Source organism: Lipophrys pholis (genome assembly GCF_963383615.2).
Source record: "Lipophrys pholis genome assembly, chromosome: 7".
NCBI classification, from domain to species: Eukaryota; Metazoa; Chordata; class Actinopteri; order Blenniiformes; family Blenniidae; genus Lipophrys; species Lipophrys pholis.
This window is the reverse complement of record NC_137638.1, coordinates 5,853,222-5,873,744: the sequence shown is the minus strand read 5'-3', so window position 1 is coordinate 5,873,744 and position 20,523 is coordinate 5,853,222. Positions and strand designations below refer to the sequence as shown.

At 41.6% G+C, this 20,523-nt stretch overlaps 1 protein-coding gene across 1 annotated transcript; it reads left to right on the top strand.

Annotated features, from left to right (window-relative positions):
- Window positions 1-365: 365 nt before the first annotated feature.
- LOC308111567 (uncharacterized protein) lies at window positions 366-19,782 on the top strand (the record flags this gene model as incomplete). The annotated part of the gene is made up of 34 exons (XM_080466526.1): window positions 366-442; window positions 517-570; window positions 1,606-1,650; window positions 2,769-2,876; window positions 3,465-3,518; window positions 4,171-4,216; window positions 4,355-4,399; window positions 5,207-5,260; window positions 5,966-6,019; window positions 6,252-6,296; window positions 6,798-6,905; window positions 7,029-7,082; window positions 9,871-9,924; window positions 10,677-10,730; window positions 11,344-11,397; window positions 11,531-11,638; window positions 11,986-12,039; window positions 12,235-12,288; window positions 12,860-12,913; window positions 13,482-13,535; window positions 14,410-14,463; window positions 14,558-14,611; window positions 14,733-14,786; window positions 15,123-15,176; window positions 15,249-15,302; window positions 15,488-15,541; window positions 15,663-15,680; window positions 15,764-15,817; window positions 16,330-16,392; window positions 16,538-16,703; window positions 17,042-17,148; window positions 17,249-17,329; window positions 17,408-17,593; window positions 18,271-19,782. The coding sequence occupies 34 exons, from the start codon at window positions 366-368 to the stop codon at window positions 18,424-18,426; spliced, it is 2,385 nt and encodes a 794-aa protein (XP_080322652.1). The 3' UTR covers window positions 18,427-19,782.
- Between the last annotated feature and the right edge of the window lie 741 nt (window positions 19,783-20,523).

Here is a 20,523-nt window from a genome sequence, read left to right as displayed (position 1 = left end):
AAAAACAAAGTCCTACTCATTGTGTACGAGGATTGATTTGTTTGTTGATTTGTTGACAGGGGGACCAAGGCCCCACCGGTCCAAGAGGTCGAAAGGGTCCCGCAGTACGTCCGTCTGTTTTCTAGCTCACTTCAGGAGAAACCATGGGATCAGTGTGATTATTTGTTCTCGTCTCTCAGGGACCATCAGGTTTAGCAGGCGAGGCGGGCCCACCTGGACCTGGAGGGATTCAGGTACGCTCAGTGATGCTGAGCTCCATCACACGGTATCAGACCCATCACTTCTCTCTGCACTCAGTAACAGTAAAAACCGCCCGGTCATGCTCCGCGTCATCATAAAGCCTGAATTGTTCGGCACCGTTACCCATGATCCTCTGGTGGCTGCTTTTTTTCGCCAGGGTCAACCAGGCGCTGACGGCCCACCTGGTCCAAAAGGAGACCCGGTATGTTTGAATGCAATCATCTGCACATTTAATGAATCTCACCGTGACACTGATGTCTTTGTTCCGCCCGACAGGGTGAAACAGGACCGATTGGAAAAAGAGGATCAGCTGGCATCGAAGGAGCCGCGGTACGTACTGTGAAGTCATTGTTTCTGTGCTGCAGACTCCCATCAGCGTGTTTCTGACTTTCAAAGACATGAAGCTGAAGGTTTGAAGTTGGCGTTGCGGCTTCAGACTGGAAATCAAAAGCAGGAATGACCTGGATTATCATCACAGCAATGGAAACTTGAAACATTTGACACTCTGGCTGGAAGAGCTTCACTACATTCCTGTACTGATAATAACTTTGAACCTGGAGGCTTCAGAATGCAGAAGGACGAATCCTCTGAGGCCTTGAACCACGTTGCTCCCCTCCTAATGCCCCTGCTGGGATACAAAGCTGGTCCACCTCAAGCTCGGTTGCTCGGTTTGTTGGGTTGTTGGCTTGTTGGTTTGTTGGGTTATGGAGGATGTTGGGTTGTGGAGGAACTTTAATTGTGGAGGAATTTGTTTGTTGGGTTGTGAAGGAATTAGTTTATTTGGTTTTTGGGTTGCTAGTTTCTGGAGGATGCTGGTTTCTGGAGGATGCTGGTTTCTGGAGGATGCTGGGTTGTGGAGGATGCTGGGTTGTGGGATTGTGGATCATGTTGCTGTGTTAAGACCTTCGGTGGCAGGTGTTTGTTGTGTGAGAAGCTCTTTGAGGTAATATGAAGCTTTTTTATGAATATGAATGATGGAGGCGTTGGAGCATATTTACAGAATATCTGATCCTCGAGGAGATGGAGAACCAGTGCGGTGAACGAAGTTGGTTCTCTTTAAACAGCCTCACCGTAATCGTCATATAAGCTCTTCTCAGGGGTCCTGATGAGGGAGGCTTTGCAGTAGCCAAGCTTAGAGGAGACAAAGGTGTGGATGAATCTCTGTGTCAGGAATGATGACGAGAAGGACAGAGCTGGCAGGTGTCCAATAGTTGGAGTGAAGATGTTTGATGTCCACAATCATACCAAGACTGGTAACAATGGATGAGGGTCTTGAATCTTTATTTTAAATCATTTCTGCCCCTTAAAGCGTTGTGTGTTTTTGACTCCGTGATAACATCAGGACCTTTCTGCTCTGTCGTTCAGGGGATTTCTGGAGGTCCAGGACCGAAAGGATTTCCAGGTGGAACCGTAAGAACCATTTCATGTTTGCATTGAGGCTTTTTCCTCATGAATGTGTGTCAACTTTAACAAATGCCATGTTAACAAAAAATCCACAGGTTCATTTTACCCTACTGATAATGTGTTGTTGGACTAGTAATGGTTTTGTGCAGTAAAACTTCTTCAAAGTTATACAGCATAAAACCAAAACACGCTATGATCTCTTGTCTGGTAGGTTGTTTTTATTTCATGCCGAGACAATATCAGACAATGGTATTAGATTTTTCACCTGCTTCATAAAGGCCTGTCCTTGGATTTGGGAAGATGCAGGATTGGTTTTAAAAGAGTCTGGTCTGTCATGTTCAGGGCCTCAGAGGACACAATGGTGACAGAGGAGAGGCTGGACCCAAAGGAGACAAAGTAAGTGAAACACGTCAGTGGGAATAAATAATAAAACTACACTAGTCCAAATTTAGATAAAACTGGAATGGTGCTGTTGGTGTTTCTAATGAAACCACACACGAGAGCAGATAACAATACACTGGACATTAACAATTGGAGCACACGGACATTCATATAGAAGTTGGATTGTTATTACGGTGACTGTCAACTATAAAACTACCAAGTTCCAGGAGACTCTGGACTGGGAGTCATGACACTCTGGAGACAAACATTGTTGTTATTGTCCATCGACTCACACATGTGCAGAAAAAACTATTTATTATGGCCGTAGTGTGCTGTAATAAATAGCACTGTAGATTCAGAAAAGTTATATTTTTTCCCGTTTCCATGGAAACAGTATTATAGTGTTTTCAAAAAGTTCCATCTTTGGAGCCGTTTGAAAAAGTTCTGCTTTTTGCGGCTCCGAGCACTGTTGTCATGTAAACGGACCTCAAAATGTAACAGAAATTTTCTCTTTTCACTTGAAAATGTTGTTGTGTAAACAAGCTCAGCTTGACCTCCTGAAACAATGAAATAATGTGGGAAAAGTCAAAACATTTACAACTACTTCAGCATGCGAGTAATATACTATTACTATAATAAACCGTTTCCCTATTAACACTCTTGTGCCTTGAATTTCTCACAACCCCTCCTTAACACAGTCACGTTAATAAATCTCTCAACCTCCAAACCTGCTGTCCCTTCAGGGTCCACCGGGGGCAGCAGGGATCCCAGGTCCTCAGGGGGAGAGGGGTGAGCGGGCCCCCTCAGGCCCTCCGGGGTCAAGAGGTCAACCTGGACCGCTGGGAAAAGAGGTACAGAGGTTGAGTGTGGCATGAATCTCAAGCATTTTGTTTGAATTTCAAGTCATTTTTATTTGAATGTTGGTCAAGTGCGAATTAAAGGTCAAAGGTCACGTTGTTAGTGGGGGCTTCAGGCTTCAAGCCCCACGAGGCATCAAAATAACGTGAACTGAATGAATGCAGCCACACCCTGAACATGCGCACTTACATGTTAATGCATGCATTACACACTGCATGGTGAGAGAGGGGCGAGCCCCACTAATGCACCATCGGTGTGGATCAGGAGGAAACCATCTGAAACCACAAGAGGAGACTGATAACCAGGGAGTACAGTCCTCACACAGTAATTATGTATTATATAGGAGGAAGTTTTATTCACAGACAAGAAAATATTGTAGATAAAGAATTAATAGCGTACATTGCATGCAGTCCTTTCTGATGACACCAGGTGGGGCTCAACCCGAACTGCCTTTAATGACCAGTCACCCCTGAGCATTATTAACTTCATCAGATATGTTGGGATGAAATGTGTACAATATATCAAGATGATGATTTTATCTACTGTAAACGTGCCGTTTTCATCCTGCTGCGTCTCTTCAGGGTGAAGACGGTGAGGATGGTCTCCAGGGGACAGCTGGGAAACTGGGGTCAAAGGTCTGAGGCCTTTTGTTTTACAGCCTGATCAAATTGATAAAGAAAAGATCCACCAACACACGTTTTCCCACCTTTTTACCACAAATAAACAGTGAATCCAGCTTTTAATATTAAATCCTCTGTTTTTATTCATGTTCCAGGGCAGCAGAGGCGTAACAGGACCAAATGGGAACATTGGCCCCAAAGGGACGAGGGTAACCACCTCACTTTTAGGAAACTCACATTTACCAGTATCACACTCTTTTTTTGTCAATCATTTTCTGTTTAGAAAACACTTTTGTTTTATATTTAACTCTTCACAGGGTCGCACAGGACTCCCCGGACTGTATGGTCTCCCTGGCACGCCGGTAAGAACCTCATCAATAGCTTCCTAAGACAGAAGAAGCTGTAAAAACACCCACCGACCGAATGCCTGACTGAACAACTGACTCACCCTCCAATGGACTAACACCTGACTGACCCACTGAAGAAACCCAGTAACTAACCCACCCACCCAACACCTGACTGACCAAAAGTCTGATAGAGCCACCAACAGATCCAACTACTGACCGACTCGCTCACCCACCCAGTGACCTCAATGCCTGACCGGCTACACACACTGCAAACAGAACAATATGTGACATGATATCAATCGGTCTGTGTCTTTTCACAGGGTTTTAGAGGCCGAGTTGGGGTTGAGGGACCAGAAGGAAAGCCTGGTACACAGGTTCCCATTTTATAACTTCATCTCATATGATTCTGTTGTTTTTTTTCCTGCGTTTGTTGCTTTAATGAAGTCTTTACATTTTCGGTTTTCACACTGTGACCCATTCATTGATGTCTTGTCTTCCCTGCAGGACATTTCTGGTTCTGTGGGATCATCTGGAGCTAAAGGAGACAGAGTGAGTTGGTTCTTGTTCAAAAAACACAAATTTTACAAACTCATTAGCCTTCAGATGCTCTAGTTGACTGACCTTTACTAGTTAAACTAAATAACATTTGTCAACTTGTTCTAACAAGCATTATAAATACTGCAACAGTTTCCCCATCATGTTGTTTCAGTGCTGCTCTTCAGTTGTTTTCCGTTTTTAAAGTATCCTTCTGCTTTCTGTCCGGATGAAGGGATATCCGGGTGTGTTGGGTGACCGTGGACGGGTCGGTCCTGCAGGCTCACCAGTAAGTTAAAATACTTCCTTACCCCAAACAGTGATGCTGCTTTGAATAGAAAAGCTGGTGAAATCAGTCATGTGTGACATTTAACAGGGTCCTCCAGGAAAACCAGGACAGAACGGGGTCCCTGGATCAGCGGGGGAGAGGGTGAGCACGTCCCGTTTTCAGATCTGCTTCAGATCCAGGATCCAAGAGCATGATTATACAGTTTATTTGGTAGTAGAGGTTATGAGGTACGAGTAGGAGAACATCCTAAAACGATGTTCAGAGACGTGAGGAAACACTAAATCTAGGACATTACAAAACGCTGACACAGTTGGAGAAGTAAACTGGTACCACTTTATTTCTTATAACGTTCTGATTTTAAAACGTTGCTTCAGGGTTTTACAGGAAAACCAGGCTTGTCAGGACCTCAGGGCCCAGTGGGCATGTATGTAAGTGACCGCTATCGATTTTGTTTTTATTCACCCAATATTGTATTTACAACTGCATTAAGATGTGTGATTAACATTTATTTAAAAACCTCCTCCTGTGCTCAGGGTTACTCTGGAGCGGTGGGTCTGATCGGGAGACCCGGCCACATGGGGCAAAGGGTAAGCTCATTGAGCAGAACCTAATCAGTCTTACCAGTTAATGCCTGTTTACATTAATCCTGAACTAAACCAGTCCTCCTGGCAGATTTCCCATTAGAAGTAGCATTAGCCTGCATCCACATCTACTGTGATTAGCATTAGCGTGCTCAAATGTTTCAGAATCCTGGTTTTGAGACTGAATACACGTAGCGGCTCGATGCACCACCTTGTGGTGGCTATGTGTGGCTACAACTGAATGGGCTGTGACTAGCTGGCTTGCTCAAATTTTTTATCGACATCTCTACAATATCTTGATTATTTTTGAGGTTCCGTACTTGAAATTAGTACAACGGAATCTTTTCAGGGGTACAGTGTGTTATATGAGACCAAAAGAGAGCTGCTGTTTCTCTCCCTGTACTTGTGAGTTAACTGTTAGCATTAGCATTATCCAAAGCAGTTAGTTGTTCTGATTTGATTCAACTACTGAAGTTAGTTTTCACTTTCTGTAACTTCTATTATGAACTGCAAGATCTTATAAAAAAATTTCTTTCAAAAAAGTTACTGTAATGAAGTACTGATGTCCATTTAGTGTACATCCAGAGTCCAAGAAACACCAGGAAGCAAGAGAATGAGACACAGCAAACACATGCATACTGCACAGATGATTTATTAAAGTTATGAATGAAAAAATGTAAAAGTTAGTGTGAAGTGTTTATTGCTGTGCAGGGAGACGCTGGTGTCAGAGGTTCTGCTGGAGCCCGCGGGAAGCCCGGACCCCCTGTGAGTGTTAGTGGTGCTTAGAGGAGACACACACACACACACACACACACACACACACACACACACACACGGATATTAAAACAGTGTTTTCTCAGGGTGTGAAGGGCCCGGCTGGTGAACGGGGTCCCCCAGGACCTCAGGTGAGAACATGAGCTCTCAAAACTCGAAAACACCCAGATATTTTGAGATAATGTCGAGCTGAGCCTCGTCTCCTCTCCTCTCCTCTCCTCAGGGTCGTCAGGGAGAGCCGGGGCTCAAAGGCATACGTGGACCACCAGTGAGTAGTGTCCGTCATAAAAACAATACAACTAAAAGTATCGATTTATTAGAAAAGGTGTTCTCATTTGTTGTAGAGCCTAACAGCTGTTAAAAATAATAGTATTTAATAATTAAAACATCTGGAAGTCCAATATTTAGGTTCAAATTCACTTTTGGCAGCAGACAAACTGAAGGTCTGATAACTTCCTCATATAAAACCCGATCCAAGCATCGTATTACATGCACATACGTGTGGAAGCTGATCGATCTACTAGCTATTGATCTGCCCCACCACGACTTTTATTTGTGCTTTTTATTATCAGATGATTTGAGGTTTTTGTGGGAGATATTTTACGCATTGAGTCTGATAGACATTCAAAGTACCAAACACCATTGGCTTCATGTTTATTGGTCAATGTATGACACACAACGCGATTTACAGCCTCTCAAGATGCAAAATATTTATGATTTCATGTGATTTTTACATAAAATACAATTTTCCCAATCCTTTTCCTCTCAGGGCCCTGCAGGCCTGCCAGGACCAGTAGGTGGTCTGGGAAGACCCGGTCCACATGGCAGTCAGGGGTCTGCGGGTTCTCCGGGCTCTGCCGGACCACGAGGGTTTCCAGTGAGTGGGTACTTTTAACCTCCCTGTCTATTACTGTTACTGTGAATGCTGCTGGAGGTGAAGCGTGCATGCAGCTCCTGATCTGCCTTCGGTGCTCGAACACGGTTCCTCTCTGCTCTCCAGGGTCTAGTGGGGGCTGTTGGACCGGCGGGTCAGGCTGCAGAGAAAGGCCAGCAGGTAACTGACTCTAGTTCTAAGTCCTATGTTTTGTATCGTCTACATTAAATCATGCTCTCTGAAACTTTGGTTTAAAAAAAAAACAAAAAAAAAACAAGCTGGCAATGGAAAAGTGAAAATTATAACCAATTACTGAAAATGATTTGAGTGAAGCACTCATAATGCTTGTATTATTTTTAATAACCTCCCTCAGTATATACTGACTTAACTTATTCACTCATTGAATTCAGAGGAAGTTAGTGGGAGGAAGATGCTCTATTGTGCTCTCTATAATCTGGATTCTCAACATCGTTGATCCTGTGTAAAAAAAGAAAGAAAGAAAGAAAGAAATGTAATTTGTAAACATACTCGAACATGTCATTTTCAGGGACTTGCGGGTTCTGCTGGTGATGCTGGAGCTCCAGGTCTGAACGGGCAGCAGGTCAGTTTTCCTCCTGAGATAATCCGGGTGTGATCAGACAAACTTAGTCGATCCTAGAGGAGGTTGTTTGTTACCATTTGCTGTTTTTTTTATACATCATTTTCAATGTTTTTAGTCAGTGCTTTTTTGATGTACTCGTTTTAGTCAGCGTGACCATTTTTATTTAGATCTTTTTTTAAATACAGAATGTAGTGAGTGAACATGAAGGTGTTTGTCTCTTTAGGGTTTTCCAGGAAAAGCTGGTCAAGAAGGAAGTCCTGGGAAAAAGGGGGACCAGGTCCGTGAGACTTTTAACAACACACACTGAATTATTTCATTAAATATTTATGTGTGTGGTTTCAAAATAAATGTGGGACTTCAATGTTTAACAATTACCTCTGTATGTGTTATTGCTCAACTGCAAATTGGTCCAAAGTGTCTAAAAACAAAACAAAATGCAACTTTTAAAATCTGTCTTATATTATCATATTCCATTATCAATAGATGATCAATAAGTGTCTTTTTGAAAAACAACAAACAGGGCTCTCCGGGCCCCTGGGGACCACCAGGGCCCCCTGGACTGAAGGGAGAGTCAGGACCTCCGGGCTCCCGAGGGCTGCAGGGTGAGCCTGGGCAGAGGGGCAAAGAGGTTAGATGTACCGTCATTCTACCATTTTCCTCCTGGAACCTGCAACTACCTGATATTTAGGATCTGACACATGATCTGTGAGTCACTCAGAAGAGCCATGGAAACATAGAAGACTGGACCAGGTCTGAATCGCTGCGTTGGGGAATTGAGCAGTTGGCCTTTGGCAGATCGATGGTTTCCCTCCACTGAGAAACCTTTAAACATCTTGTAACACTCGGCTGACCAGTGGTGTTACTCAGCCTGTCCAATCGTCAATTTAGCTGACCGATGGTTTAACTCCATTTCAAATTGTGGACACAGATTTACCACACGAATTGTACAATTTCATCACCATTCAAAATGACATTCGACTGACTGGTGGTAACCTCGTCACAAAGTCCCGCTGCATTTGGTTTTCCAATGGTTTAACCCAATCGGTGAATGATTACAAAAAGTCAGAGCAGAGGGGCCGTTTTATTTACCAACTATACAACATTCCGGAACTGGTTTGAACTCCCTTGGCCAGTAAAGGCAGAACTCATACAACCAACCGTAGAGCTCGGCCTTCTGTTTATATTACAATCAGCTGACCAATGGTAACCTCTTCAACCGGTCAATTACTCTTTCAGTGACAGAATTCATGTGTTTACAGGCTCTTTTTGTTTATTTTAATAGAGAGAGAATTGGGGAAAAACAATGCCACCTTTTGCTTGAAAACATCAGAAATGGTTAAACCCTCCACAAAGACGTATTTATTTGAGTCTTGGCCGGTTATCCACAAATATTCAAATTTTTTCCTTCCTTCTGGTTCTTCCATTGACTCTCGGTCTTTATGCAGGGGGATGTTGGAGAACCTGGTGTTCCTGGGGATCCCGGTCCAAAAGGAGCAAAGGTCATTTCAAAGAATTCACTAACAGTTTTCTCATTCAAGTTCTTTGCTTTTCCACTGTTAGTTTATCATGATATGTTTGTTTTTTGTTTTTTCCAGGGAGCTGTAGGAAATCGTGGTGGGTTGGGGTTTGTGGGGCTTCCAGCAATCCCAGGCACTCGAGGACCGAGAGGGTCTAAAGGAGAGAAGGGCTTCCCAGGCTTGATGGTACGTGAGCCTCCATTGATTTTCATCTATTGTGTCACTGGTTTTCACAGTGGCAGAGGGAGGGTGAGCCTCACCTCCATGATAGGACAACCATCTGGCCAATGTCAGAACCTAACCTACCAAATGATTTGGCTGACCAATGGTGAACCATTCCACCAGGAATGTAGGATTTGACCAATTGACCTTATCAACCACTGACATAACACTGACAATGATGCATCTTTATGATCCACTCAAACAGCTTCCAGCTTCCCAACTGTTTGATTCCATTAACATGTATAACTTATATCATCATATTGAGCAGACCTGTGGTGTAATAGAATCGGCAGGAAACACAGCGTTCAGCTGAACAATGGTTCTGGAACGCAATGTGACACTCACTGCTTCTGAACATTGCCGTTTACCAAAACCTGACCATTTCCATGACATTGAGATCACCAATGGTTCAAAAAAAATCTTTAACAGAATAATTTGACCTTCATGCATGGAAAAGACGTTCTCTTAACCCACAGATTTATTTTTCTCCTGAAGCTCTTTGGCGCTGGCCAGATGAGGCCCGCCTCACATCTTGAAAACCACTGACTCATTTTATGTGCCTTTTACGATTTAGTTTTTATTGTAGCTCATTGTTCTCGTCACCATTTTTTAATTTTTTTATTTTCAGGGTCAAAGTGGCCTGATGGGGAAGGTCGGACCATCAGGTTTCCGAGGACTGCGGGTATGTTATTTGTTTTTGAGAACTTCGTACAATTTACTTTAAAAAAAAATTAAAATTTATGGATTCCGAAAAAGTAATGCAAATTATGATCATACATATGAAATCACAACAGGTTCAATAATAAATTCCAGGCACACTGACCGGGGGGGAAAAAATTAGTTAAAAGACAATGAAACAGATGTGAAATGAACATCAGATATTCACAAAATGGATGAAATGTTTTGAACTGCAAATGTATTATGAACCAGTTCATCTCAATGGAGTAGTCCAGGTATGGACACAGAATTAAGGGTGATCGAATATCGTCAATAAATACTTACAATTAATGTAGTTTTCATCAGAAAGGTATATATTTGTGTCTTTGGTATCTCTTGAAAAAAGAGAAGTAAAAGGTAAATTTTTCTGACGGGGCTCGTATATCTGCAGGTTTGAACTCCCAAGTTGACGCGTCTCCTCTTGGATAATGTCAGTTGTTTTGTTAACATGAACTCTTAAAGGTGTTTAACAAACACGTTAAGTGCAAATATATTCCTTTCTTTCTTGAGTCTGTTTGCGCATGCAAAATCAAATGCAATTAATAGAGATGAAAATTAACCATGTTTAATTGTGATTAATCGAAATTAATCCACAGCAACACCGTGATTAATCTGATTAAAAATATAAATTTTTTGACAGCATTAATCAAGAGTGTTGAATACCTACTGATGTTCAACAGTAACACCTCTGAATGTGGAAATTGTTTTCTATTTCAGGGTTTTCAGGGAATTTCAGGAGTTTCAGGAACTGATGGAGAACCGGGGGTGAAGGTACACACTCTTGTAGTACATGTGGTTCAGTGGGCAGAGTGGGTCGGCTTCCCATCTAAAGTAGTAGGGAGCGATCCTCCTTCTCTTTCTACTGAGGATTTCTATAATTTCTACAGTCAAATCCAGTAGCAGTGGAGTTTTTCTGCATTACTGTAGCATATTTCTACTATACAGGGACATCTAGTGGTCACAGATGGTTTGAACCTGTACATTTTGATATTAAAGTCACATAAGCAGCCAAACAATGTAAACAAGTTTGACTTATAGTCTAGGAAATACGGTAAGTATGCGTGATGATGGATATATTTGAAATTAAACAATCCTCCTTCTCTTGTACAGGGAGAAAAAGGTCCTTCTGGTTTATCTGGGGCTGGAGGAACCAGAGGTCCAAAGGTAATAAACACTGCTGCTCGCTGATGTGAATAATAGAAAATAATTAGATTTTCTAGGAGGGATGGAGATTATTCAAGATAACAGACTTTTTTTTCCATCTCACATGGGAACATTGATTCATCACAGCAGCTCTACGTTGTATTAATATGAGAAAATTAGAATATTAAAGATTGTTAGGCACATCTTCACTGGTTTTGCTCTGGATCGTTTCCTCCTGCAGGGAGTGGCAGGACGTCCCGGTGTGAAAGGTGACGTGGGGAACAATGGACCGGTGGTCAGTATCACCCGTGGAAACCACATTTATCTCTTTGTATTTGTGAATTGTGCGGTGCAGTCTATAATTAACCTGTAGTGTCTGCTGAACAATGAGGATTTTAAAACAAAGACACTTTGGTGATGTTCTCCAGGGGTCTGCAGGAGTCACAGGAAGACCTGGAGCTCCTGGTCTGAAGGGTTTTCCTGGACCTGTGGGGTTCAAAGGAGAGCCCGGACCGAAAGGAGAACCTGGAGAGGCGGTGAGAAACACGACTGATGTGAAGGGAGAATTTACTGCAGCTTCTTCTGCTGGCTGAGCTTTGGATCTAGTGGTTCCTCTCAGCTGGCTTCCTTCCTGCGCGTCCTGGAGCTTTTCAACGACTGGAGGTCACCTGGTGACTCTCAGTCTGAAGGTCCGAATGTGTGTCTGTGTTTGACCTGAACAGCATGGAACTGAACTTCCACTCAATACTGGCTGGGATCATCTCTGGAACTCTAACTTTGATAAAGCAGCATAGGATGGGTGGATGGGTGGATGAATTAATGGATGGATGGATGGATGGATGGATGGTGGTTGGATGGTAATGCTCCATCTCTCTCTTTGCAGGGTTCTGATGGTCTTCCAGGAGATAAAGGAGCTCCAGGATTGCCAGGACTCGAGGTAACCAGAACTCCTGACGATCTTCAGAGTTATGATGTTTGAAAGGGAGATCTGTGCTTGTCAGTGTTTCTGGGATCTGGACTGAAGCTGAAAACAATGAATATATATATATTTTTTTCATTATAATGTACAACAGCATGACTTTAACAGCCACTCACAATAATACATTTTTAAAAATCTGAATTTACTCTGCAGGATATCGACGGAGAGCCGGGAATTCCAGGTCCTGCTGGTCGTCCAGGACCTCAGGTCAGAGGCCCCACACACACACACACACACACACACACACACACACACACACACACACACACACACACACACACACACACACACACACACACACACACACACACACAAATCTTAACCATTACAACTAAATATGTAACCAAAATTCCACCTTTAGTCCTAAAAAGTGTGATTTAAATAGTGACATAAAACCTGTAAATTTCTGACCTCATTAAAAGATTTTCTACAAATTTAAAAGAAATATAAAGGTGATAATTTCATTATGAGCCTATTGAGGACTGTCACATACAGAGAAATAAGAATATATATGGAAAAGTTTTGTCGGTAAATAATACACTTGTATTGTTTAGACTATTTCCAAGTGTGAACATCTTAAGCATTTTTTCATTATTATTTTGACCTCCAGCTAGAAAAAGCCAAAATATTCTAGATGATCACATATTCTTATGATTTGAGATACTGTGTTTGATTTTTACAACTTATAAACTCAAGAATAATAATCTTCTCCAGTGTATGTCAGTACTCACCTGTAGTTAATATTTTATTTAATCTCAATCTGTGTGTTTTCCTGAAGGGGTCTAAAGGTGGCGCTGGACCAAAGGGAAGAGACGGAATCAGAGGTGATAAGGTAAGTTCAATATGTAAAAAAAAAAAATTTTTAAGAAAGGGACACCAGGAAGTGGAGTTTTAGTGTATTTTCTTATCTCGCCGTCATCTCTTCCATCTATAAAAGGCATTACGGTAAAACTGTGTTTTCAGAAGTCAGCATTTTTATCAATGACAAATTACAAAGGTTAGGATTCTTACTGTATTTAATTTTTCAAACAAAGAAAAATTATGCTTCCTATACTTTTTATATTTATGTGAATGATTAAGATAATTGTGTACCTTTGTTTTCTTTAAATTCTAAGAATACTTTTCTGATAAGAAACTTAAAATGAACATTTATGAAAAAATTAACATGAGTGTACATTTAAAAGGTATATAAATGAATAAATAAAAAAGAGATTTTATGATCATAAAATGTTTTTATAAATAAATTCATTAATGAATAAATCACCCAATAAATGATAAAGTAATGATTAAATGTATGAACAATTAAATAATACATTATTGTCAGGGAAATAATTGTAAATAAAGATGTTATATTGTAAAATATTTTCTATGATGACATAAATGCATTTACTGAATTTCAGGGGGACGACGGCCGTGGTGGACGTGAAGGGAAGGACGGAAGAGTCGGGAAGAAGGTGAGACGTCTCTGACACCAAACTCTGAAGGCCATGTTGGTTTTGTAACTTTTAACTGCAGGAGCTGACAGCTTTGAGTGATGCGTTCAGGGGCATCACGTAACCCCGACCTCCAACATGTTAACGAGCTGCGGGGCTCGTACAGTAAAGAGGCTACATGCTAACAGGATTAAAGTTTGACTGATACAATCATTGGCGAGCTGGAACGTGCATGCGCAGCACGCGGCAGCGCCGAGGTTTCGGAAGTACGGCACCGACATACTTCAGCCCGGACGGTTGGAACAGCCGAAGCAAATTTCTTCGGCTATATGCCTTTTTCCTCTTAATAACAAATTTTTTGACAGATGTGTCTTTTAGTCTGGGAAATACAGCAGTTGCTTACAGCAGCTGTATTTCATGTCAATCAGCATGATACCGTATTTCCCAGACTATAAGTCACACGCTTTTCACAAGTAGTTTGGTTGGTCATGTGACTTATATATCAAAGTCTACTAGTATGTACCATCTGGGACCAGTAGATGTCACTCTATATCAACATAACTCTACTAGAGTAAAACTAAGAAGGCCATTCATGGGCTGAAAGCACAATGAGGAACAAATTCACATAGGCTTTTGGAACCGCAGCTGCTGGACGTGGATTATCAACAGTTATTTCTGAACATGGAAATAAATGTGATTTAAATATTTTCTTTGTTCCTCCTTGTTGACTTTACATTCAGGTGTGACTTATATGAAATGCAGTAATTCAGAAAGCAGATACAGCAAGATGAGGGTTCAGCAGACAGACTGAGGCCCAACAAACTTTCATTATCTGTTCCCAACATGAGCTTCATGTGGATTTGTCTTCTAATGAGACTTCTGTGTCTTCTTAAAGGGCAAAAAAGGCAAAACTGGACAAAGAGGAAAGAGAGGAAGGCCTGGAGAAAAGGTGAGTCAGGAGGAAGAAATTCCTTCTTTTTTTTTTTTTTTTTTTTTGTTTTGACTGCAGTTTTTCCAGATGATTTTACTTCCTGGTCCTGCAGGGGAAGACGGGACCTCCAGGTCCGTTCGGTCCTCCGGGGCAACACGGTGCTTATGTGAGTGGGTTCGAAACTCAGCGGGTTTCATTGCGGTCGTATCAACTCAGCCTGAATGTTGATCTGTGTCTGTGATCATTTCTGTAAAAACTGTGTTGTTTCTCTCAATTTGCCCCTAAAGGGCGACAACGGAACCCGAGGAAGGAAAGGTGAAACGGGGTCACTTGGACCGAAGGTAGGCTGGTGTTTAATGCAAAATCTACCTTCACAAAAACCTCCAAAATAACTTTTTTACCCGTTTTAATTTCAAAGTGTTTTACTATCCCTGGCAGTACACATAGATATGAAGCACACGTTGAAAAGTACAGAAATATCAAAATATTCTTATTTTAGTTGCTTTTAGGACATATAAAAGAAGGATCTGAATATAATATATTTATCATATAAATAAATTCCTATTTATTGCTTACAGGTATTTATTTATTTACATACATACATTTGTTTTTTTTTATATATATATATATATATACAATATATACAATGTTAAACTAATACCCCCCCCTCTCTGCAGGGTGAGTCTGGGTTGGCAGGATCACCTGGACCTCCTGGAGGAGACGGGCTGAAGGTCAGTGGATGGATCCTCAGGTTATTCTGTGTAAAGCGTCTGCTAACGCTGACGACTCTCATGTTGTTTCAGGGGAAGCAGGGACCCCCCGGGATGCCTGGAGGAGCCGGGTCGAAGGGAGATCAGGTAAGGAAACACAGTGAAATCCAGTCGTTTGCATCTGTTTGTCAGCTGAGAAGGTCTGGATGAAGCTGCTCTCTAAAGCTCCGTCTGCCGGTCTTAACCTCGCCTGTCACATTGAGTCTGTGCCATTACATTTGAAACTGTTTAGGAGTTAACCAAAGCCAATTTTCCCTCCTCTCTGTCCTCAGGGTGACATCGGTCCACCGGGCAGACGAGGGGATCCAGGCCTTCCCGGCCTGCCTGTGAGTTTCCTCACCACTTCCTATATTTCTTACACATTATTATAACGATGCTGGATAATGAAGCTCTGACGATGTGAAGGACGGCTATCAAACTGTCATCAACTGCTTTTTGTGTTTTCAGGGTTTGTTTGGACAGAAGGTGAGTAACGCCACATTTATTGGAGAATATCTTCTGGAAGAACTTAATCTGAAGTTTGAATTTGTTGTATATATGATCATCAGGGTCTGAAAGGCTTTACAGGACAACCTGGCCCAAATGGGAAGAAAGGCCCACCTGTGAGTATCACATCCATTTGTATAGTGTCCCATAATAGGAGGATGCTCTGTAATCTGGATTATATGAAATTACATCAATTAGTGGGAGGAAGTTGCTCGAACATCTGGATGTTAGTGTGAGAGAAATGCTGTATAATCTAGATGTTAGTGGGAGGAAGATGCTCTATAATCTGGATAGTAGAGGGAGGAAGATGCTCTATAATCTGAATGTTATTATGAGGAAGATGCTCTATGATCTGGATGATATTGGGGAAGATGCTCTATAATCTGGATGTTAGTGGGAGGAAGATGCTCTATAATCTGGATGTTAGTGGGAGGAAGATGCTCTATAATCTGGATGTTAGTAGGAGGAAGATAAACTGAAAATGATCTCTTCTTAAAGATTTCTGAATTAATGACAACGAAAGCTCTTTGAAAGAGAAGCTAATGCTAATGCACAGCTATTGTCGATACATGCTAATGCTAACAGTCTGGTAAATTCAACACTTCACGGGTTAAATTATGCTTGTCAGGGTCATCGTGGAGCACCCGGACCCCCGGGACCTTCGCTGAACCTCACGTTGACCCAGCTGAAGGTAAACGAGACTCTTCATTTATTCACATTAGCTTGCGCTTTGCTGCCGTGCTAAACCCGGAAACTGTGACGGACGGACATACAAAGTTTGGTCAGATGAATCTTAGGCGAGGATGCTTCCATAATCCTTCTCTTTAATATTCCAGGAGCTCAAGCTGATGTCAGACCGGCCGAACTACGCCCTGGTCCAAACCCTGTTGGACTCCCTTCAGGGGGATCTCCGCTGGTTCATCGACCCGCCTGACGGCAGCAGAAAGCGTCCGGCGACCACGTGTCTGGAGCTGTGGCTCGCTCGGCCCAACTCAACCAATGGTGAGAAGAAGCAGGACGAGTTAGGAAAGACCAGGAAGTTATCTAATAAAAAACTGCAATACAAGAGTCGCCATCAGTCCTGGTTCTTCAGTTCTATTAATTCAGTAAAGTCCGTCAGTCCTGGTTCTTCATTGTTGAGTCTGGTCCTTCATGTTAACAAGTGTTCACTGAGTAACTTGCTGTGATTGGTGGAGATGTTCTGCTGTTCATGGAAGCTGCTCCCTCACATATTTGTTTCATTTACCAGTAGAAGCAGGTTTTCCATGATTGCCTGCACTCTTAATCTGCTAACGCTCACAGCTCTGATCACCGTGGCTTTAACCTGTGTCTTCTTTCAGGTATTTACTACGTTGATCCTAACCAGGGGAGTCCGGCTGATGCTTTTCAGGTTTTTTGCGACTTCACAGCGGAGCCGAAAACCTGCCTGTCTCCACTCCAGTCTCAGGTATCGGCTCCGAGAAGATAGAAAATGATTGAAGGAGGCAGATAGAAACTATCTGTCCTGCTGGGTTTTTAAACCGTCTGGGGTTTCTGCTGTTCCTCAGGTTCCAGTGAAACCCTGGCTGAAGGATTCAGGAAGCGAGATGTTGTTTCATTGGCTGAGCGCGGCTGACGACGGCTTCCAGGTGAATCTCCGATCCAGATCTTTTTTTATCTGAGGTGGATTTCCTCTTCTGTTTCTGAAATCGCAACTTCCTCTGCAGTTTGAGTACGTTGGAGGTGCAGATGTGGTCCAGATGAGGTTCCTGCGGCTCCACAGCAGGTTCTCCTCTCAGACCGTCTCGTACTCCTGTGGACCAGGAAGTGGACAGGGCCACAGCCAGCGGGAAGTCCGCTTCCTGGCAGACTCCCGGCGGCAGAGCTACCTCGGGACGCTGCAGGACTGTGTGGTGGGTGACCTGGTTTCTATTGCCCATGAATTTGTAAAGGTATATAAAAAATAAAATCCTTGCGTCTGTTTCTCCATGTAATGCCACAAGTGACCACTGGGGGCTAAATGCACAACTCAGATTACACGCTAACAAGTCTGAAGTGGTTGCTTTCTGTTCAGGTGAAAGTCCAAAAATCGAATTATTTGTTATCTGCTAAGATTTCTGGTCACTGTTCTATTTTGTTACTTTAAATTGAATATTCCTCAGACGTGCTTATATTTAAAGCCAAATGCCATAAAAGGGGACATATTCTCTTCAAGCATGTTCAGACTCTATATTTTTACAATTTCTCAAAGCATTTTTATCAACATTTTATTGTTTGACTTCAAAATATTTCGGAGTACTTTTCTTTATTTTATATGCAGAGGGTATCTAATACGTTTCCATACATTTGTAAAGTTATGAGAAAAGGAAATTCCTCGCCTTGGATTTTGTGTGTAATACCACAAGTGACCACTAGGAGAAGGTGATATACCTGCTGAGGAGAATGAAATTCTATGTCATGTTGTTTACTATCATTGAAAGTATTTATTATTCCTCAGATTTTCAAACCAAATGCTAATAGCAAAAGAAAAGTACATCAAACACACGAGTTTGTTGATTTCTGATCGTTGTCCGGCTCTCATCGCCTGCAGCCGTTGGAGGATCTGGACTCGGGCAGTCAGGAGGCCGTGTTTCAGTTTGAGAGCGACGACCTGCAGCTGCTGCCCCTCCGGGACGTGGCCGTGTTCGGGAGCCGAGACGTGACTCAGGAGTTTGGCTTCAGCGTGGGGCCGGCGTGCTTCAGCTAGGTACGCCCTCCTGTTTCCCCTCCAGCCTCACCCAGGTCCGGTGAGACGTGCCCACGTCCGAAACCTCGCCTCCAAACGGGCCGAGCAGCTGTTTCTGCACACAGACTGACTCCAGAGCAGGGATGTTTCATAAATCTGTTTTGTACATTTTGTTTGTGTTGATAAAACCTGCTTATTTATATCAGAGCTCCACATTCAGGTTCATCGGCTCCTTGTGTGTGTGTGTGTGGGTGTGTGTGTGCGTGTGCGTGTGTGTTCATGTTGTGGTGATACTTGATGAGCATGGATGTATTACAGGAGCTTCATACATTTGATAAAAATGTTCTCCTGCTGCACGAGCCAGTAAGAAAAATTTAAGATGAAGGAAATTCCAGATACACATCCGCTTATTTTTCTGTAAAAACTCTGGTAATATTCCTCTCTGACTCAGATTTGCTATTGTTAAACCAATTTACTGCTTTGTTTTTTTTTATCTCCCCACAATACTTTTTTAAAAGTCTTCAACTTTATTTACAGTATTAACCAATTCTGCTTTATCTTGTCTTCAGGTTGGAAACTATGTTTTTCCAAATTACGAAACAAGTTTAGTCAATGAAGAAGCTTTCTTTGACCACATTTTAAACCAAAAAGCTGGAGAAAATGTAAAATATTTGTCAGTATGAGGCTTTAATTCATCCATGCTCATTAGTTCTGAGTGTTTCTTTATTTTGCGAGGTTTCACTTTTTTTGTTATTCCAAAGTTTGAGCGAATGTTTGCACGATGTGACGTGTTCAGGTCTGTTTTACCTCTTGGAAATGAGTTTATACGTTTTGAAAAGGGTATATTTTACCGATAGAGCTCTGTGTTGTACTCATGTTTTATGCTTCTCTCCTGTTGTGGTAGAATGTTTGTTCGCCAATACTCAGGTGATGAAGTTAACTCCTGAACTGGTTGTAAATACGTCCTGTTGTAGATATTCTTCCTCCTACATCTTTAGACATGAGCTGTTAATAATTTATGATGTTCAGGTTCCTGGTCACCAGCGATTAAAGCTGCATTTCAATGTAACATAAATTTACCATTATTGTGATATGAACACGAGGTATATAATTAATTCCATGCTCTGTGAATTCAAGATCAGTGTTTTAAATATCAATCAACAAATTTTAAAAAAATTTAATTGCTTATGCGAGGAAGAGCTCGTTGGATTTATCGTAAATCAGATTTGTAGTACAATACAAAACATTTTCACCTGAAACAAACGATCATCTTATGTTAAATATTTCTATTATGCTTAATTTCAGGATGTATTTTTTTTTTTTTTCTGTTATGGATCTCACTAAAGCAGCTTTTAATGATTAAAAACACTTTTCTGTAATGCGGTCTGTTCTCTCTTCATCTGTCTTAAACTACCAGGTTTTATTTTTTCTTTGAGCAATCATTATTTGACACCTGGCTCATTCTCTTGCTGGTTAGTGTCGATTACTGATTAGGTACATTTTGGAATATTTAATGAGCTCATTCATTAACTGAAAATGTTCCCTTAAATAAAGATTTTAATGGAGAAAATGCATTTTCTAAGCTTAATTAATCCAAATAAATGAATATAAGATATAACCTTGAATGCTTAAATCTTATGTTGCAGTAACATACTAAAGTTAACAAGTGAACTAGTTAACTAGCTTGCTTTTGTTTGCAGTACCACCATGAACCATTAGGTGGTGTCTTGACCCTTTCACCTTTAACTTCGGTAAATAAGACATCCACGTCTTGTTAAAACTGCAATGTGCTTCTTAAATCTTCCCGTTTTTACAATCAGCTGAAACTTTTGGTGGATAATTATTGGTAACTCTGCAAACAAGCAGTGAAACTTATCTGAAGCATTTGAGTTCAGGGGCCACATTCAGGAACTTAAGTGGGCTGGACTGATGAAAATAGTACAATTTTTACCTTTAAATTTAAACTGAACTTTTTTTTTTGTTTGGGAGTAGAAAAAAAAATCTACATTTAAAATGAAAAAAACATTTACTCTCTTTTCGCATGCTGATGCAAGTTAGCATCAACTAGCGATGGTAGCTCTATTTGGCAGCAATTACAATTTTATAGTTAATTACTAA